An 18,915-nucleotide genomic window follows, 5' to 3' on the forward strand; every position below is an offset into this window, starting at 1 on the left:
GAAAGTGTAATCTAAGGAGTGTGTTCAGTAAGTATTTATTATTTCATTTTTGGGGTAGTTGTCATGAGGTTGAAAATTTTAGCACCAAACTGTGCAACTGACTTTGTGGTAAAGAAGAGGGCAAGGGAGAGGGGGTGTGTGTCCCTGGCACGACAGCATTTTGGCTTGGCTGGGATGCAATCTCGGGGGTGGGGATTGGACTCTCAGAAATTCCTTCTCTGTGGTGCTAAAGGGCTGCTGTCCATTGCATCCTCTAATCACATCTGACCCTTGGGGGCTCCTGCACCCGAATAGGGTGTGTGCTGGACAGCATTGGATTACTCTTCCCCACCAGGGCTTCTCAGTGTAACTGAATACAAGTTCCTTGTTCCTGGGGTGAACAACTGTCCCAGTTTGTCCAGAATTGAGGGCTCTCCTGGGACACAGGATTTTGAGTCCTAGAACTGGCAAGGTCTCAGCAAACTGGGATGGTCGGTCAACTCATGGCCTGGCTTTAGGGTTTGTAGCTGGTGTTGGTTTAGGGCACGTGTTATGGAGGTCATGTGGGGAGTTTGGAACACAGCTTTCCTTTCCTGGTATGTATTCAGCAAGAATGGTTAATGGTTCTCCACTTTACTAGCAGGCCGAGACTAATCTGGTCCTGGAATCTGTTTGGCTAGGCTGAGCAAGTGCACAGGTTAATTGAGTTCCCCAGTTTATAGCTGCTTTGTGGGAATGGAGCTTAGGTGGTCAGATTTGGAGCCTGACTGTGTTCACTTACCGTCTCAAACTCTCCAGTGGGTGATCTTATCTTTTTCCTTCTCTGGAATGAATCAGTGGTTCAGAAAATACCAAGAATTTGATGGTAATATACAGTTGTCTTGCTGGTAGAAGAGAGAGGGGAGAGGAAGGAGAGAGATGTTTTCTAGAACTCAGCTGTCATGAGGGAGAGGTCTAATCTTGCAGGCAGGATGAACTTCCCTTTGAGAGTAGGCACATAGGTCTGGAGCGGGACCACTGATACTAGAGGCTCTTGGTGGCATCTCTGTGTGAGCAGGAATGAGGAAGGGAGCCAACAACCCCAACTTTTGCACTGGAAGTCCTGTGTCCTGGGAAGTCTTTCAATCCTGGGCAAACCTGGATGGCTGGTTACTCTAGTGATGAGACAAGGCCCAAGAATGTGGCAGTGGGGCCGAGTTTTTAGCCTTAGCCCATGGAGGTGAGGAGAACTAGAGATGAGGTTCAGAGCTGTTTTCGGGGACAATCAGTCTCTAAAATTTAAATCACTCAAAAAAAAAAAAAAAAAGAAAAGAAAAAGATGTTTATAGTGCTCTGAGTCAAGAAATCAAATGCATCTGCAGCCCATGTATATCTTCCTGGGCAAGCCTGGGTGAACGCGAGCAGCTGGGGTCTGGCTGGCCCAGACACTCTCCCTGAGAGCCAGGGGAGCAGCTGAGATCAAGGACTCAGAACATGGGGGTTGTTTTGGGGTGAAATGAATGCTGGGGGCCCCAAGCAATGCAGTCTGAAGCCAAACTATTCACAGCTATCTGATATTTTTTTTTTTTTTTTTCCCTTAAGTCGCTCTCAGATTGTCTGTGCCTCCCACAGGGTAGGGGAGAGGAGGGGTAGCAAAGCTGGGTTGAGGAGGACTTTACTGACTACCCTGGTTTTTTGATCTGAGGGCAGGCTTCAGGAGCTGTGGCAAAGTACAAAGGAACTCGACCAGGGTTGATTGTCTGAGCACCCATCTGGCCTGTTCAAGCTGGTCTTCCCTGGCTTTTAGGAAAAACACATGCACACACACTCGAGCAGGAACTTGTTTCTGTCTCCCAGGGTACAGTATAAATACTCATGTGTCTCATGACCTTTCAAAAGGAACCTTAGCTCTCCTTTTGCTGAGAACCTTCCCCAAGATGTTCTTTACTATTTATCTGTTGGATGGGAGAGTAGAGTGTGTTTGTTTGAGTCCCAGTGGATTTGGGGATGATGCCCTCATTCCAGTAGATGCTAGAACAAGATCAGATTCCTGCTGAATCTTATAGGCTGGCACATAGGTGCTCAGTAATTAAATGGTGAATGAGGGTGTTAGCTATTCAGTAAATATCTTTCTGAGTAAAGATATTAACTAAAGGCTACAGGGCAGTGTTCTCAACTTGACTATACATTTACAAGCACCTAGGGAACTTCAGCAGTATCTCACTGTCCAGGCTACACCCCATTCCTATTGAGTTGGACCTTTGGTGGTGAGACCCAGGCATCAGTATTTTAAAACTTCTCCAGGGGATTCTAATATATAGCCATGTAGGAAATCAGTCTGTCTTAGCTTGGGCTGTCATAACAAAATACCACAGAGTGGGTGGCTTACACAACAGAAACTAATTTTCTCACAATGTTGTAGGTGCTAGATCTGGGTTCCAGCTGATTGAGTTTCTTGTGAGGGCTAGCTTACCAGTTTGCAGAAGGCCACCTTCTCCTTGTGTCCTTGTATGGTAGAGAGAGAGAACTCTGCTATGTATTTTTCTTCTTATAAGGGCCTTAGCCTCACTGTGAACTTCGAGATGTCCAAGCTGGATTTAGAAAAGGCAGAGGAACCAGTATCAAATTGCCAACATCCGTTGGATCATCAAAAAACAAGAGAGTTCCAGAAAAACATCTACTTCTGCTTTATTGAGTATGCCAAAGCCTTTGACTGTGTGGATCACAACAAACTGTAGAAAATTCTTCAAGAGATGGGAATACCAGACCACCTGACATGCCTGTTGAGAAATCTGTATGCAGGTCAGGAAGCAATAGTTAGAACTGGACATGGAACAGCAGAGTGTTTCCAAATTGGGAATGAAGTACATCAAGGTTGTATACTGTCACCCTGCTTGTTTAACTTATATGCAGAGTACATCATGAGAAATGCTGGGCTGGATGAAGCACAAGCTAGACTCAAGATTGCCGGGAGAAATATCAGTAACCTCTGATATGCAGATGACACCACCCTTATGACAGAAAGTGAAGAAGAACTAAAGAGCCTCTTGATGAAAGTGAAAGAGGAGAGTGAAAAAGTTGGCTTAACACTCAACATTCAGAAAACTAAGATCATGGCATCTGTCCCATCACTGCATGGCAAATAGATGGGGAAACAGTGAGAGACTTTATTTTTGGGGGCTGCAAAATCACTGCAGATGGTGACTGCAGCCATGAAATTAAAAGACATTTACTCCTTGGAAGAAAAGTTATGACCAACCTAGACAGCATGTTAAAAATCAGAGATATTACTTTGCCAACAAAGGTCCATCTAGTCAAAGCTGTGGTTTTTCCAGTAGTCACGTATGGATGTGAGATTTGGACTATAAAGAAAGCCGGGCACCCAAGAATTGATGCCTTTGAACTGTGGTGTTGGAGAAGACTCTTGAGAGTCCCTTGGATTTCAAGGAGATCCAACCAGTCCATCCTAAAGGAGATCAGTCCTGGGTGTTCATTGGAAGGACTGATGCTGAAGCTGAAACTCCAATACTTTGGCCACCTGATGCGAAGAATTGACTCATTGGAAAAGACCCTGATGCTGGGAAAGATTGAAGGCAGGAGGAGAAGGGGGCGACAAAGGATGAGATGGTTGGATGGCATCACCAGTTCAATGGATACGTGCTTGGGCAAACTCTGGGAGATGGTGAGGGACAGGGAAGCCTGATGTGCTGAAGTCCATGGGGTCATGAAGAGTTGGACACAACTTGGCAACCGAACAACAAAAAAGGGTCCATGCAGTGGAGAGTAGCGGAAACTCAGGCTGGGGTTGCCTCAAAGGCCAGGCTGGGAAGTTTGGACTTACTTGGGCAGGCAGTGGAGAGCCATGCAAAGGCCTTGAGCCTGGCCGTGGTCTGATTAGAGCACCGCTTTGGGGAGATGAGACCTTGGTGGTGGGATCCTGCTACTCAGAATGTCACCTTCTCTTCCAGGTGCTGCTCCCAGCCGCCAGCTTGCTACAGCTCATGGATGTTCGTCAGAACTGCTGTGACTTCCTGCAGTCTCAGTTGCATCCCACCAATTGCCTGGGCATCCGCGCTTTTGCAGACGTGCATACCTGCACTGACCTGCTGCAGCAGGCCAATGCTTACGCAGGTAATGGGGAACAATGTAGCTGCACCTTTCCAAGCCTGTGAATTTAATAACCTGGTCTGTGGTGGACTCCTCAAAGATTATGAGGCTAGTGTGTTCTACTGAGAAGCAGTTACGATTTAGTCAAGGAGATAAGACACAGGTGGAAAGATAATTAACAATAGGGGAGTTCAGCTCAGTGCCAAGTGGAATATGACTAATTGCCAGATGAAAAGTTCAGACAGTAATTTTCATGAGAGAAGAAGAAGGAGATCTGAGAAGACTTCGTGGGGGAAGAATAATTTCAACTAGGTCTTGAAATAATCTTTGTTTAGGAAAATTTCTATTTTGATCAAAGTGTTCTGTGAACACCATTTGAAAAGTCAAATAATGTTGCAAGTCTCATAATGATAAGAGTCTCCTGCTGTTTTTCCACCCCAAGTCTTGCTCTCTAGAGCCACTCACTTGCCTTTCTGAAAGAATTAAAATACAGGTGCTGATTCAGCCAAAAGTTGCTTCATCTGATATTTACCTCTCTTGCTGTAAATAAAATGTTATACGACTGGTTTGGGGTTTATTAGTTTTAGATGTTGTCTGTTGACTTCTCACAGAAGAATAACTGCACTTTCATAGATGTCCCCTCATATACATTCACTGTTCCCCTCTCTTTATTCTTCTGTATCATTTCTACAGTTGAGCTAAGTTATAATTGGTTTTTTATCAGAAAACTTTTGTTTTAATTAGTAAGGCAGTGAATAGATGCTTTTTCTTTTACACAGTATTATGATCACTAACTCTTATAAGACAGGTACACTGAACAGTCTTCTCAGTACATCAGATAATCTGTTGAGTCCATTTTATTTTTTTTGGAGACATTCTCCTCACTAGAGCCTATCATCCTGTGATTTTTTTATAGGGAGTAGTGATTTGAGGATGAAGGTCATGAGTGACCTAGGAAACAGGTCTGGTCATATGAATTGATAGATCTAGTCATGGCCACCTCCTTCCCTTGCAGTAAAACCTCTCATTCTTCCCCTGCCCAAGTGCTGGCATGGCTGCTGTCTGTTCTGTCTCCTGTTCAGGAAGCCAATGTCTGGGAGTTAACTGAGGGCCTGCTAGCTGCTCACATGCCAGCTCCCTGCATTGTGTTAGCCCCTTGGTCCACAAGTCAACAAGCATTTCTTCTGTTTTTCAGCATCCTCTTTTTGCTCTGATCAAGACCCCAGGAGCCTATACAGACTCTCACTTCTTGAGGTCTGTTTCTGAGGACACAAATAGGACCAGACGTTAGGATGTCAATAATGATGATTTTTGTGAAGGACATTCCCCAGTCTGCCTAATGCTGAGTTCTTCTGACTCTTTCTGACCGTAATCCTTGACTCTCCTGTTTCTCTGCTGTCCCTCCTGTGCCTGTATTACCTGGCTTGATACCCTACCTCCTTTCTGTTCTCAGGGAGTGGTCACTAGTCCAGCCTTCTCTAGTCTAGCCACTCTTGAGGGATGTGCACAGACTTTGCTTCAGCAAAAGCTGAAGGCTTAACTGAGGCTGAGGTCAGTGTGTGGACATCTGCTGGTGCAGAGGTGAAGGGAGAATGCTTAGATGCCAGGAGGTCTCTGTCTCACCTCCCCAGTCCTCTCTCTAGAGTGTGCATGCTTGCATCCATACACAGCACGTATCACACCCTTTTGTAGTTGGCTCATGAGGGCATCAGAGGTTTGGGCTGTGTATTGAACTCCCCACATTTAACAAAGGCTCCTAGGTCTTGTGTCCTGACTTCCCTCCACTTTCAGAATCTTTGTTTTCTCCCTTGCCCTTCTCCCTGTCTGATGGTGAGACTCACCTGTGGGAGAGTGGGAAGGAGGCGGTTTGGAGCACGTTGTGGTTTTGGTGCTCCCTGATCCTGAGGGCATGGTGATGTGGTTCCGCAGCATCGTGGGTGTGTGCTCTACATGTGTGTGTGCAGTGTCATGGTGGATGACTCTCAGCTAGTGTTTACTGAGCTTTCACTTTGGGTCACATCCTAGACTAAGCATTTTATGTTCATTTAAAGCATACAGTAGCTGAGGAAAGTAAAGCGCAGAGGGGTGAAGTCATTTGTTGGGGTTAGTTAGAAGAGACAGAGACAGGATTCAAACCCAGACAGTGTTTACTCCAGAGCTATGTTTATAACTACTCTGTTCTGTGGCTTCCAGGCCCAGCTTGGACATAGGGTGGCCCTGTGAATCAGAAACTGTGGAGTGTTGGTGGCTAGTGCTGGCATTTTCCATCAGAAGTGTGAACCTCAAAGTCTGTGCCATGCAGTTACCAGATTCCAACAACCAGACATTGTAGACAGATGGCCAGCTGTCTCTGCTAGATGCGGGGTGTTTAGTCATCTTGGGGTGGGAAAGTGAGGCGTGGATGTCTTCTCTTCCGTGTTGGGAAGCTGCCCCTCACGGCATGCGTGAGTCCTCCTCCTTCTCTGGCTCGGTCAGTGTGACTGCAGGCTGAGAGCCTCCTCCCTGTTGTGCAGGCCTTCCGGGGAACCTGGGACCTGCTCCAGGATAGCTTTCTTTGTAGCCCTCATCTGGGTGAAACTGGGAAGATAAAAATCATATTTTTAAGGTGGTGTGATAATACAGAGGTCATAAGACTATGATGAAGAGACATTAGAAGAAGCAGTGTGAAGTTAAGACTTCACCTTGTGTGGTATATAGAGAAGAAAAACAAGGCTAATCTGTGCTTACTCCATTGCACTCAGCCACCGCTGTGGGCCTGCTTTGTGACTTTGGTCTTGCACCCCGTGAACTTAGATGGAGCCTGGCGGCTCTGCCATTGCTGCCTCCTGAGACAGAGCTGCTGTCTCGCCCATTTAAGTGTGGGCATGTGGGTACTGACCAGAATCACACACACAAGGGGCAGTGTTGCCCCGTGTGGTTACAGGCTTCCATGGCCCCATGCCTTGAGTCAGGAGGTATCTGAGCCCACAGACTACAAGGAGACCCTCCAGATCAGGGATCACACCAGCCAACACTTTGGAGCTGAGTGACCCTAGGCCTGTTTGCTTTTCTCCCTGATGGGAGGTTGCTCCTCCTGCTTTGTTTTCAGCATGGTTTAGGGGATTGGGGTCGGTGTGGGAGGGACAGGTAGGAGAGCCTCCTGCAGAAGTAGGTGCCACCATAGGGCCATGCCCTGGATCCTCCCAGCTGTTCATGCCGTCTGTGGCAAGAGAGCCTCAGAGCCCCACGGGACCTGGTGGAGAGACGGGACTCCTCGGGTCAACACCACGATCCCTGCTGAAGACTGCATGCGCTTTGCGGGAGAAGGACCATTTCTGGAGCTTCTGATGGTGGCTCCTCTGTATACATATGCACAGCTGGGTATGTCTGCCTTCCACTTCTTCCCTATCTCTGGCCAGCTGGCCTCTGCCTTCGCCTGTCCACAACCCCAAACTGCCTCTGAATTCTGTTCGTGCTCCTTTTCTAAGATGAACTTTCTGTGCTTATTATTGTTGCTATCTTAATATACAACCATCTGTGATTATTGCAGGAAAGGCCCCACAATCCTATCCAGAGGGTGTCATGGGCAGCACCCTAGTGTACAGCTTCCCCTGTCTCTCATTCCACATATATATTTTCCAGCCCAAAAAATCTTAGCAGTATATTCTGAACATCTTTCCATGTTAGCAGGCATATTTCTATACCACTATTTTTAAAACTTTAGAGAATGTATTCAATAAAAGCAACTTGTATCCATGATAAAAATTTCAAACAAGATCAAAGGTATGAAATACACAGTTGATCTCTCAGGTCCTCTCAAGGGAGCAGGGAACTGTCTTGGATATCCCTACAAGATATGTATATATTACACTTTTTAACTTACACAAATAGAAGACTTTTGTACTCATTATGCTTTTTTTTTTTAACCTAGTGCAATATCTTGAAGTTCTTTCCAGACTTTTGTGTATGGCTGTTCTTACTCTTTTTGTCTGCTGCATCATAGGGATGAACTATAATGAACTATAATTTAGTTAACCAGTCCTCTCTTAATGAACATTAATGTTACTAGTTTTTTTTTTTTTTTTTTCTTTTACATCAAATGCTTTAACAGTAATTCTTGTACGTAATGTTTTGGAGTATACTCGCTGGTATGTAAGTAACCGTGAAATTGTGCTTGTAGAGTGCCGTCTTAGTATATAGCACAAAGTAGCTCGTAGAGAGTACACATTAAAAGATACTGCCAAATTGCTGTCTAGAAAGAGTAACTATTTTTAAGGTTGACAACTGCCTTCTGATTAGTCTTCAGCCCCCCGGGGCGAAGGAGGGCACAGCGTGACTCTGGGGGCTGGAGTACCAGCTCTTTCCACCTAACTGCGTGGTTGATTTCCTGTTTGTAATGGGCCTGTCTCTTCTTCCTGTGGTAGTCCTTTCTGCTTCCTCTGGGTCCAGTTTCCCCCTTAGGGTTATGCCCCCATATTTTTGCTGTGATGTAAGTTATGCTGGGCTGGGGAAGGGTGAGTCCCGTAGTTAAAAGCTGACTGGGCCGGGGAAGACCCTTGCCCCCAGCTGCTGATGTCATAGTTCTTCTGAGTACGAGATAATTGGGAAAAGGACCCTCATATTTTGCATAGCCTGTTTCTTATATCTCACTGTTATTGTTTGCAGGGACTGCTTAATCTTTAACTTCAGAGGCATGGGCCAAGGTTTATGGGGATTTTGTTGTTTGGTAATTGGATGACCATGCCTGGGCCATGAGCAGAGCTAGTTGAGAGGGATATTAATGGGACCCTATTAATGAAATGGCAATTAAAATTCTTTGAACAATGTGTTTACATCAGCATGCCAAAGCTGAGCTGAAACCACCCAGCCATGGAATGGAAAAACCATTGAATTTCACATGTTTGTGGAGAGAAATGGCCTTTTTTCGATTGATTGAGGCATTTAAGACCATGGAATGAAGTGATTAAACTAAAGACAGCAAAAAACTTCGACAAAGCACTTGAAAAAACACAACCCTCTGACTTAGTGAGGGTTATCTGGTGAAATTGCTGCCTCCAGCTTGGCATCATAAGATAATGATGATGGTGATGGTCACGGTGGAAGTTTCTGCCATTTCTGAACACTTGCAAGGTACCAGGCAAGGTGCTACACACTTCAAAACTGTAAGAGGTAGTTATTACTTTCTTAACTTACAGATGAAGAAACGAAACCTTGGAGAAATTTAGTAACTTGCTCCAGATCACAGTTTGTGAGTGGCAATGCCAGGATTCACGAAGAGGCTGCCTGACTCCAGGGCCTGTGCTCTGATCCCACAGTTTGTTTTCACAACTCCACAGGCCAGTTCAGCCTCTCTGCCCATGGCCGCTGCCTCACTTCTGCCTCCCCTTGATTTTCTGCTTCTGCCTTGAAGGTGGCAAATGAAGCATTAGTGTGGTAGTTTTTATTGTTAGTTGTTCTCCTGGGAATTTTAGGAGACTTCCCTGTTCCTTCCATTCTCTGGAGAACAGGGAACTCTGTTGTTGAATCAACAACACTGATAACTGGGCAGTTTTGATACAGCCCTTTGCTCTGTGTGTATGATAGCAAGGGGAGGTACAGTACATACACTTCTGGAATTAAGTCAGCATGGCAAGAGAGCTCTTATCCCACCATCACAGGGAGAATGGAGGCAGTGAAAATTAGAGTCTGAGGGCTGGTGGTTGTAGCCCTTGTGGGAAGTAGTCAGGTAAATCTGTGTTATTCTCTGTGGCAGCTGAGCTTTCTCCCTGGAGCAAGGAAACTATGGGCCCTGAAAGCCAAGAACTGATCAAGAAAGCTTACCTCTGCTCTCCAAAAATAGAGTAATAGAGGGGAGGGGAGAGAGATTTAAAGTAGCTCTGTTTTTTTAAAACCCTACTAAAATGTTTTGATTCTGTTTATGTGTCCACCTTTCATTAGCAAATCCTGGGGCCTGATAAGTGGTTCCATTCAGAGGCACTCACTCATACCTGTTTGCTGGGCCGCTGGCCCCGGAATAACTGAGTTCATCTCATCTCTGCAGGTCAAAGAAGTCATAGATGAGTTATCACTTCCATTTGTTCTGGGCTTGTAGTTTAGATAAACCTGATCAAAGCTTTAGGTTTATTTCACACCATCAAGAGGGAGGAATGGACTTGGGACTTGCTTGAGAGGTTGCCTGAGGCCTAGGAAGTCTTGAAGAAGCATGGGAAGGGAAGCATGGTATTTTCAGAGCTTGATATCTGCAGACACTGAGGATTCACATTCAAGCAAGACAGACTCAAATGAGACAGAGCCTCCCCTCATGGGGGTCATCGTCCCAGTATGAGAGAAGGACCTCAGGTGGGTTGATGAGCACTGTGATTTTAATTTCTTATCTTGGTGACTTTGGGAACACAGAAGAATATCACGTCATCTAGCCTGATAGGTGGGTTAGGGAAAGATTTCTATCCAAGGGTCTGAAATTTGAACCCGGCTCTGATGCCAAAATGTTTGAAACACTACTACTCTAAGATTGTTTTTTTTAAAAGAAATATAGTTAGATTCATATTTTCTTTCTCTCTCTGCAGTATCCCTAAGGGATTCTTAGGATGTTCTGATGTCTATATTGATTTTACCAAAATAGCCTGCTTAGGACAGGCTTTTATTATTTTGGAAACTAAGATTCTTATCAGAATATTTGTTATTATGTATAGATAGCATTAGTTTATTTTTTTGTGTGTGTACAAGAAACCCACTTTAATTATGAAGATTCATAGTCAGTGACAAGTAAAGATGGAGAAAACAACATCATGCCAACACTAGTCAAAAGAAAGCTGGAGGGCTATATAGATAGCATTAGTTCAATACCAGGCTCTACCACTTACTGCCATGTGATACTGAGATCATGACTTAGGCTTTCTGGGCTTCCATTTCTTCATCTGTAAAGTGGAGATATTGATATTCGCTTCAGCTGGGCTTTTGGAAGATATAAGTGACATAATATATGTAAAATACCTAGTATGTTAGCTGTTTTTAGGAAAAGCCCTTAACTTTGTCCAGGCCTGCTTTTTTAAAAAGACCCAGCTAGTCCCCCTTTCCTGGGAATGTGCCACCCAGTTTCCTTATCCTTTCCACACTGGGAAGATATATTTATGTCGCTTGGTGGGGAAAGGATTTACAATTGTCTGGTGCCCCTCATCTTCTCTATAATTTCTCATCCAAATAGGCAGGAACAGTTCCGTTATGTTTCATTAATCAAAATTTGGACTTTTTTTTTTGCTGGAGAAAAAAAATTATTATTACTTGCAGCAAGTAGGGAGAACACTGAGGATCTTTCCCAATGCAGTGTCTCTAAAACTTACATCTTAGACAGTGTTTGCTACTTGTAGTAAAGCCTGGTTAATTGGAACTCCTAACCAGATACTAATTAACTTTTTTTGTTTGTTTGTTTGTTTGTTTACACTCCTCCCTAAAGGGGAAAAAAGCAAGAAGATAAGAAAAGTTTAGATAAGTTTAGATAAGATGAAAGTTTATTTTGGAGAATCCCTTTCACGGGGCTTGCCTGTGGTTCAAAGATGCTATGCCCTTGCACATTCCACCTGTCCCCCAAGATTGAGCCTTGCCTGCCTCTCTACCTCCCCGGGAGCCTGGCACAGTTCCCCATACTTGGTGGAGGCTCTGTACGTATTTGTTAGATGAATGAAGATACAGCCTAGGCCCTAGCTAGACTGAGCTGTTGCTGTTTTCTAGATATGCTCTGAATTGGCCTTCTTTTATTGAATGTGGAGTGTGTTTCCTGGCATGGCCCTGTGGACTTCGGGTTGAAGTCACTGGTGTCTTGTGTTACCCTTTTGTAAGCCAGTTGTCTCCTTGTAGACATCAGCTCTATTTTCTTCCCTTTTGAAGAAACACTGCTTTTGGCCCATAACATATGAACAGTTATTGAGCACTTGCAGTGGTCTCAGGAAATGGGAATTATTGTGCATATATTTTATCTAATGCCCATCACACCTTTATGAGTTAAGTGCTATTATTAGCTCCATTTAATGGATGAGAAAACTCCACCCTTAGGAAATTCAATACTTATATCACTAGAAAGTTTGTGGAACTCAGTGGAATTAAAGTGGGATTCTGAGACCTTTGAGGCCACAGCCTCACTGGCAGGTCCTGCAGTCTCAAAGGATGACTGATGCTGTGGAAATGGCTTCTCCGTTGAGAGCAGTGCTGCCTGCAGAACTGAGCTTCGTCATGCGGGTACACGTGCACGTGCTGTTTCTCCTTCATTTCTAAAGAGTTTCTTATAGATCTCAAAGTAGGCTAATATATGTTACCATTTTTGAACTTCAGAGCAACCTGGAGATCGAGGTCAGGCTTTATGGTCCCCTTTTATGATTAATGAAGTCAGAGCCTGAAAAGGGACTGTAAGAGGTGGAGCTAGGTAAACCCAGGTCTTCTGACTGTTAGCCAATTAGTCACTACATTCTCCGTTAATACACTAACAGGAAAGCAAAAGAAATTTAAAAAATTTCCAAACAAGTGTTAAAGGCAGAAGCTGATTCTCAAGGTGTATCTTGCGGGAACAGAGTGGGTTCTTTCTAGGAAGTGCCTGAGAAGAGCGCTGACCTGAGTACAGAGTCTTCTGGGCAACTCCTGTTTCCCAGGAAACTGAGTTAGCCAGAGGAGCCTGTTCCTGTTTTTTCTACCCTGTTGTGTCTTGAGTGTTGCTAACAGAAAGGGGTCTCCTCTGGGGCTCAGCGCTGTGTCCCAGGCTGAAGGGAGAAGGGAAGGAGTTTCTGGGCCCTTCTTTGTGTCCTGATCATGCCTGGCAAGTCTCCTTGGTCTCTGGGTGTGCCAGCCCCGAGTGAGAGAAGCTCCTGTCCAACACCTCCCTTGTTGTCTCCTACCCACCAGACGCTGCTTCCTGGGAGGATTTCTGAAGGGATTTCAGTGGGAGGTTCCAGATGGGCAAAGAAGCAGCCAACTTCAGAGAGATGGGACCCAGACTCCCATGCTGCAATGCCCCAGGGTGTGAGAGATACGGAAGTGCGGAGGGCTGACTACTTTTTGCCTTGCTTTATCTTTGAGTACTTCTTGTTTGTCCACCAAGTCGTTTAGGATATGCATCATCGCACTTCCATTTTCTTCCTTTTCAAAACCCAAGTTTATCTCTTGGCTTTCTGAGCTCTGATGAAGAATTTCTTAAACCTCAGAATTTTACTTCCTCACCTCCTCTTACACCTCCTCTTATTCTTTTCCCTCTTCTGAATGTTAGTTTTTTTTTTTTTCTATGGTATGGCTCTGGGACACAGAGATGTTGGCGTTGGCTGGCCTGCTTCCCCTGCTGAGCTCAGCCATGGCTGGTCCGCAGGAACTCCCTGCCCTACACTTGGTCAGTTTTTCTCTCTGCTATTTTTTGTATGTTGTCAATGCATCTGGCGACTGGTCCAAAGACTTCTTGGGCCAGAAGAGTGTATAAGGAGAATCCTGTTACTTTCCAAGCCTCCAGGCCAAGAATGAATTCCCATCATCCAAAGAAATGGGATGTTCACTTTTATGTAAAAATCTTTAAGAATGGATACTTAAAAAAATAACTACAGTCTTAAATATTCTGAAAGTTAGATAGTTGAATCTCATACTTAAAATCTACACTTTAACAAAAGATTTTTTTTCTTTTGATGTGTAGAGAAGAAAGACCAACTTCTTATGTTGTGACAATTGCTTCCATCTGTAACGGATCTGACTTTTAACTTTGTGTTGTTATGTACAAACATCCCTGAGCCTCAGGATGGGCAAGCTTTAACTGTGGCTTCAGTTATATTATTAAGCTAGTGGAGAGCAAGTGGGGAGCCTTTTTTGCCCAATGAGACATGGAAAAGATTATTTATAACTCAGACTTTGAGAGTAAAATATTGACATTTAGGGACTCTGGATGAAGGGTATATGGGAATTGTTTGGATCTGAAATTCTTTCAACATATAAAGTTCAAAATGATTTTTACAAGAAATGGCTTAAACCTTAAGTTCTTTGTTTGGTTTTTAAGAAGTTGATGAGTGTGATTAGCATGCTTTGATTTTCATTTTCCTTGTGCAGCTGTGGCAGAGTTGATGTTTCAGCATGGCCTCCCAGGCATGGAGGCACTCGGAATCTCACTCCAGGGGCAAGCCAGACCAAGTTGGTGGGGGTGTGGGTGGGGCTTCTGGAATTATCCAAGAAGCTCTCAGGCTAGAGCAGGACCACCAGAGAAGAAGGGGAAAGGTCTGGAGGGCAAAGAGCTCAGGTGCTCCTGGGGTGATGGTGCAGGGTTGTGAGACCTGAGGAAGGAGCAAAGTCTGGGGCAAATGACAGAGGACCCTGTAACCTCCAGAGACTCTTGCACCCGGAGCTGTCAGCCCTTGGGCTGGTTCACCTTGAAGCAGCTTGCAAAGCATGTTCTCAATTCCTTTCTCATCAGAGCATGGGAGGGAGGGAGACATGGTTTTTATCTCCATTGTACACATGAGGATAGTGGTGCCACAGGACACAGCTCTTAAGTGACACAGCCGGGACTTGAATCTAGATTCCTTCTTTCGGAAGTGCCTGCTCTTTCCCTGGTATCTCTCACTGCCTCTGTAATAGCAGGATGGTGGCCTGGGAGAATGTCAGGGTCAGAATTGTCCTTGGCATTTCCCTCATGTGGCCCTTGGGGCTTTGAGATTTATCTCATTCTCATTGTCCCAAACTCCTCTCTATATTACAGCCTTGGAAGGCCTGGCCACTGTGGACCATTCCCAGCAGTGGTCTTGGCAGCTGTGTTGCCGCCACACCCAGACAGAAGCTTAGTTGAGCCTTCTTGTGAACCAGAGATAACAGGCTTGACTTGGGCAGGAAGGGATGAAGCCTTCTGCCAAGCTTCTAGTGCCGACTTCCTACCAGAACCCCCAGAGACTTTGGCCATGCAGCAGTTCTGACCCACTTTTGTTTGCCTGAGCGGCAGGGGGCACCGTCTGCAGCTCTGCCAGCCTGTGCCTTGAGGGGAAATGAGCCCAATTAAATAGGCAGGCCCCTGCGAGGTTTCTCTGCAGCACCATTATTAATCTCATGGAGCATGGAAAAAATACAACCTCACAACTCAGTGACCAATTTTCCTCTGTGATGATGTTCAGGACAGAGGGTTACACAGGGGGATGCCTTCACTGCTGAATTAAAAGGCTGGTTTCCCTCCAGCCAGGATGTCTACCTTTCTCTCTCCCTCCCGCCTCCCCCAGAGCTCCCAGGACTCTGCTCTGAATCCCACAGATTGTCATGGCCTTGGTTCCTGGATAGGCAGGAGCGTGTTATAACTTTGTTTTCTGAACTTATGCTTTTTTTTTTTTTTGGAACAGAGCAGCACTTTCCAGAGGTGATGCTAGGGGAAGAATTTCTTAGCCTAAGTCTGGACCAGGTGTGCAGCTTGATATCCAGTGACAAGCTGACCGTTTCTTCAGAAGAGAAGGTATGGCATGGCGCTCTTTGAAACAGAAGCCTCTCTCATGAGGCGGTTGTGGGAAGGACTTGTGATTCAGTGAGATCTCTTTTCCAACTTAAAAAAAAAAAAAGGTTTATATATTTTTTGTCCCTTAAAAAAGACTTTCTGGCCCATGATCACTATATATGCTTTATGGACCCTTTAAAGAAGATGTAATGGTGATGATGATGATGGCTTCAAAATGGCTTCCATTTCTTAAACCTTTACAGTTTGCCAAGCCCTATGCTAAGTGTCTGATGTTCTTCAGCTCGTTCAGCCTTCACCTCAGCCCTGTGAGGCAGGCATCACTGTTGTCCTCACATTACAGATAAGGAAACAGACTCAGAGGCATTAACTGTCTGTTCACTCAGTTGGTCTGCATGTCACTTGATCTTAACCACTGTCCCACACGGCCTCTTGTGAATATCCAGTGTTTAAGCCCCAGCCAACCTTTGGGGAACATCTAATTCCAATCACATCAGATCAGATCAGTCACTCAGTCGTGTCCGACTCTTTGCGACCCCATGAATCGAAGCACGCCAGGCCTCCCTGTCCATCACCAACCCCTGGAGTTCACTGAGACTCACGTCCATCGAGTCAGTGATGCCATCCATCCATCTCATCCTCTGTCGTCCCCTTCTCCTCCTGCCCCCAATCCCTCCCAGCATCAGAGTCTTTTCCAATGAGTCAACTTTTCGCATGAGGTGGCCAAAGTACTGGAGTTTCAGCTTTAGTATCATTCCTTCCAAAGAAATCCCAGGGCTAATCTCCTTCAGAATGGACTGGTTGGATATTGGAATTTTTACTGAGGAAACCGAGCCCCACAGAGGGGTTAGGAACTGCTGAAATCACACAGTTTTGCGGTAGCCAAGCCAAGAGTAGAACCAAGGTCTCCTGACACCCAGTCCTCTAACTCACTGACCACACACCTCTTCATTTGTGCTGGAAGCGTGACTTCTGCCCCTGCTTAGCTGACCTGTGACTGCTGATCTGTCCTGCCTCCCAGCCTTCCTTATCTCTGACCCTGTCCATTCAACAGGGATTGCCCCTTAGTCGTGCCCACTCTTCTCGACCCCATGGACTATAGCCCGCCTGGCTCCTCTGTCTATGGAGTTTTTCAGGCAAGAATACTGGAGTGGGTTGCCATTTCCTCTGCCAGGCGATCTTCCCAACCCAGCTATAGAACCTGCATCTCGTGTTTCTTCTACATTGGCAGGTGGATCCTTTACCACTCTGCCACCTGGTAAACCATTATGCTAGGAATATTCTCTACTTTGCTCTTCATCTAGTTGAATTCCCAAACAGTTCAGATTCTTTTTCTACCAGGAAGAATTCTTTACTCCAGGAGGTATAGTCTACTATACTGGAAATAACACAAACTTGAGTGTTGGCCACTGGAATCCAAATCTTATCTCTTGTATTTACAAATCAGTGATTTGATGTTGGGCAAGAGACTTTGCTTCTCCACCTCTTTCCTCATTTGTGAAATGTAGGAAGTAATAGAGCATGTTCCACAGGGTGGTTGTGGGGATTGAAAGAAGTAAGGTATGTAAAATGCCTATTATAGTACCTGTTATCTTGTGGGTGCCTAGTCAATGTTAACTGAATTGACTGTTGACTGGGCATCCGAAATTAATTATTTTCTCCTCTGTGTTCCAGGAAAACACTTACCTTGTTCTCCTTTTTACTGTAATTAGTTCTTAGCCAGTCTTACCTCCTTCACTCACTGTGAGTTCCCAGATGGTACAGACCACACCTTATTTGGGATTTCAGTGGCTCAGTGGTAAAGAATCTGCCTACAGTGCAGGAGACATGGGTCTGATCCCTGGTTCTGGAAGATCCCCTGGAGGAGGAAATGACCACCCACCCCAGTATTCTTGCCAGGAAAATCCCATGGACAGAGGAGCCTGGTTGGCTACAGTCCATAGCATCACGAAGAGTTAGACACTACTGAAGTGACTGAACACACACACACACACACACACACACACACCCCGTGCTTACTCATCTCAGTCCTCAGAGATGCTCAGTAAATGTTTCTTTCTTTCTTTCTTTTTTTTTTTTTAGCAGAATGGGTTTTTTTTTTTTTTTTTTAGTTTTATTTTATCTTATTTTTTTTTTAATTTTTATTATTATTTTTTTACTTTGCAATATTGTATTGTCCTGGTCCACCCTTAGTGTTCAAGCTTTAGGCCCTTTCTTGAGGGAGTATTCAAAGAAAAGCCCTTGAGGAGGATTTTATGTTGGATATTAAAAGGTACCTGTCCAGAGAATGCGGTGAAATTCACAAGGCCCTGCCTGTCATCCTGCAAAAGTTTGATCAAGAAGAAAAGCAGTTGTTGGTTAGAACTATGGGCAGTCCTGGACTTCAGAGGGATCCTCAGAAGGTGCTTGCCACAAGCTGAACTCTCCTTTAGGTTTAGGGACATCTGTGCTTCTGCTGGCTGATGTGAACAGCACCTCTGCAGGCTTCTTCCTGCCCCAGCCTCAGAAATGGAGAGGCCTTCCTCACTTTTTGCCAAGCCTCCGTACTGTCTTCTCTGGACTGTGCTACCAACTTGGCACAATTTGAAGGAATGAACCAATTAACCGGTGTATGAATGTTGGTCTGTTGGCCAGTTTAGGGCCTGCTCAAGCATATGTCAAGTGTAGCTTGAGAAAATGAAAGCAGACATATAAGCAGCAGGATTTGAATCAATTTAGGGGTGTTGAATTGAGAGGGAGACCCTCCTATCTTAAATTCATGGTGGTCCATCCTGTTCTGAGGTCATAGTAAATTTTCTTCAAGTGAGGGCTTATCTATGCTTGTTGTGCCAGGACAGACGTGGAGATGGTTGTTGGTAGGGGGGTGGCATTATAGTCCCCTGGAAACTACTTGGGTTTTGGACATGGGCAGAACTGGTTCCACACTCAGCTTGATGCTTACTGGTTGTATGACCTTGAGAAGTCACTAGTTTCTCTGAACCATAATTTACTTACCTGTAAAACTGAAATACTACGAGTGCCTCCCTTATAGAATTGTCCTGAGGATTAGAGATAATGGATTAAAAAATGAAAATACAGTTTTGGTAGGTGCTCAATAAATGGCAGCTATCACTGTAATTATCATAGTTCTCTATTTGGAGGTACCATTGATAAATGGCAGTGCTATCGATTTTGACTCAATATGCCAGCAAATTTGGAAAACTCAGCAGTGGCCACAGGACTGGAAAAGGTCAGTTTTCATTCCAATCCCAAAGAAAAGCAATGCCATAGAATGCTCAAACTACCGCACAATTGTACTCATCTCACACGCTAGTAAAGTAATGCTCAAAATTCTCCAAGCCTTGCTTCAGCAGTATGTGAACCGTGAACTTCCAGATGTTCAAGCTGGCTTTAGAAAAGGCAGAGGAACCAGAGATCAAATTGCC

At 44.9% G+C, this 18,915-nt stretch overlaps 1 protein-coding gene across 3 annotated transcripts in view; it reads left to right on the forward strand.

Annotated features, from left to right (window-relative positions):
• The window catches only part of KLHL3 (kelch like family member 3), a 133,267-nt gene that overhangs the window by 49,805 nt on the left and 64,547 nt on the right, over window positions 1–18,915 (forward strand). For all 3 annotated transcript variants that reach the window (XM_027546427.1, XM_027546428.1, XM_027546429.1), the window contains 2 exons: window positions 3,927–4,089; window positions 15,384–15,493. In XM_027546427.1, coding sequence (XP_027402228.1) covers window positions 3,927–4,089; window positions 15,384–15,493 — 273 coding nt within the window. The remainder of the gene's footprint in view (window positions 1–3,926; window positions 4,090–15,383; window positions 15,494–18,915) is intronic.

Source organism: Bos indicus x Bos taurus, chromosome 7 (assembly GCF_003369695.1).
Source record: "Bos indicus x Bos taurus breed Angus x Brahman F1 hybrid chromosome 7, Bos_hybrid_MaternalHap_v2.0, whole genome shotgun sequence".
NCBI classification, from domain to species: Eukaryota; Metazoa; Chordata; class Mammalia; order Artiodactyla; family Bovidae; genus Bos; species Bos indicus x Bos taurus.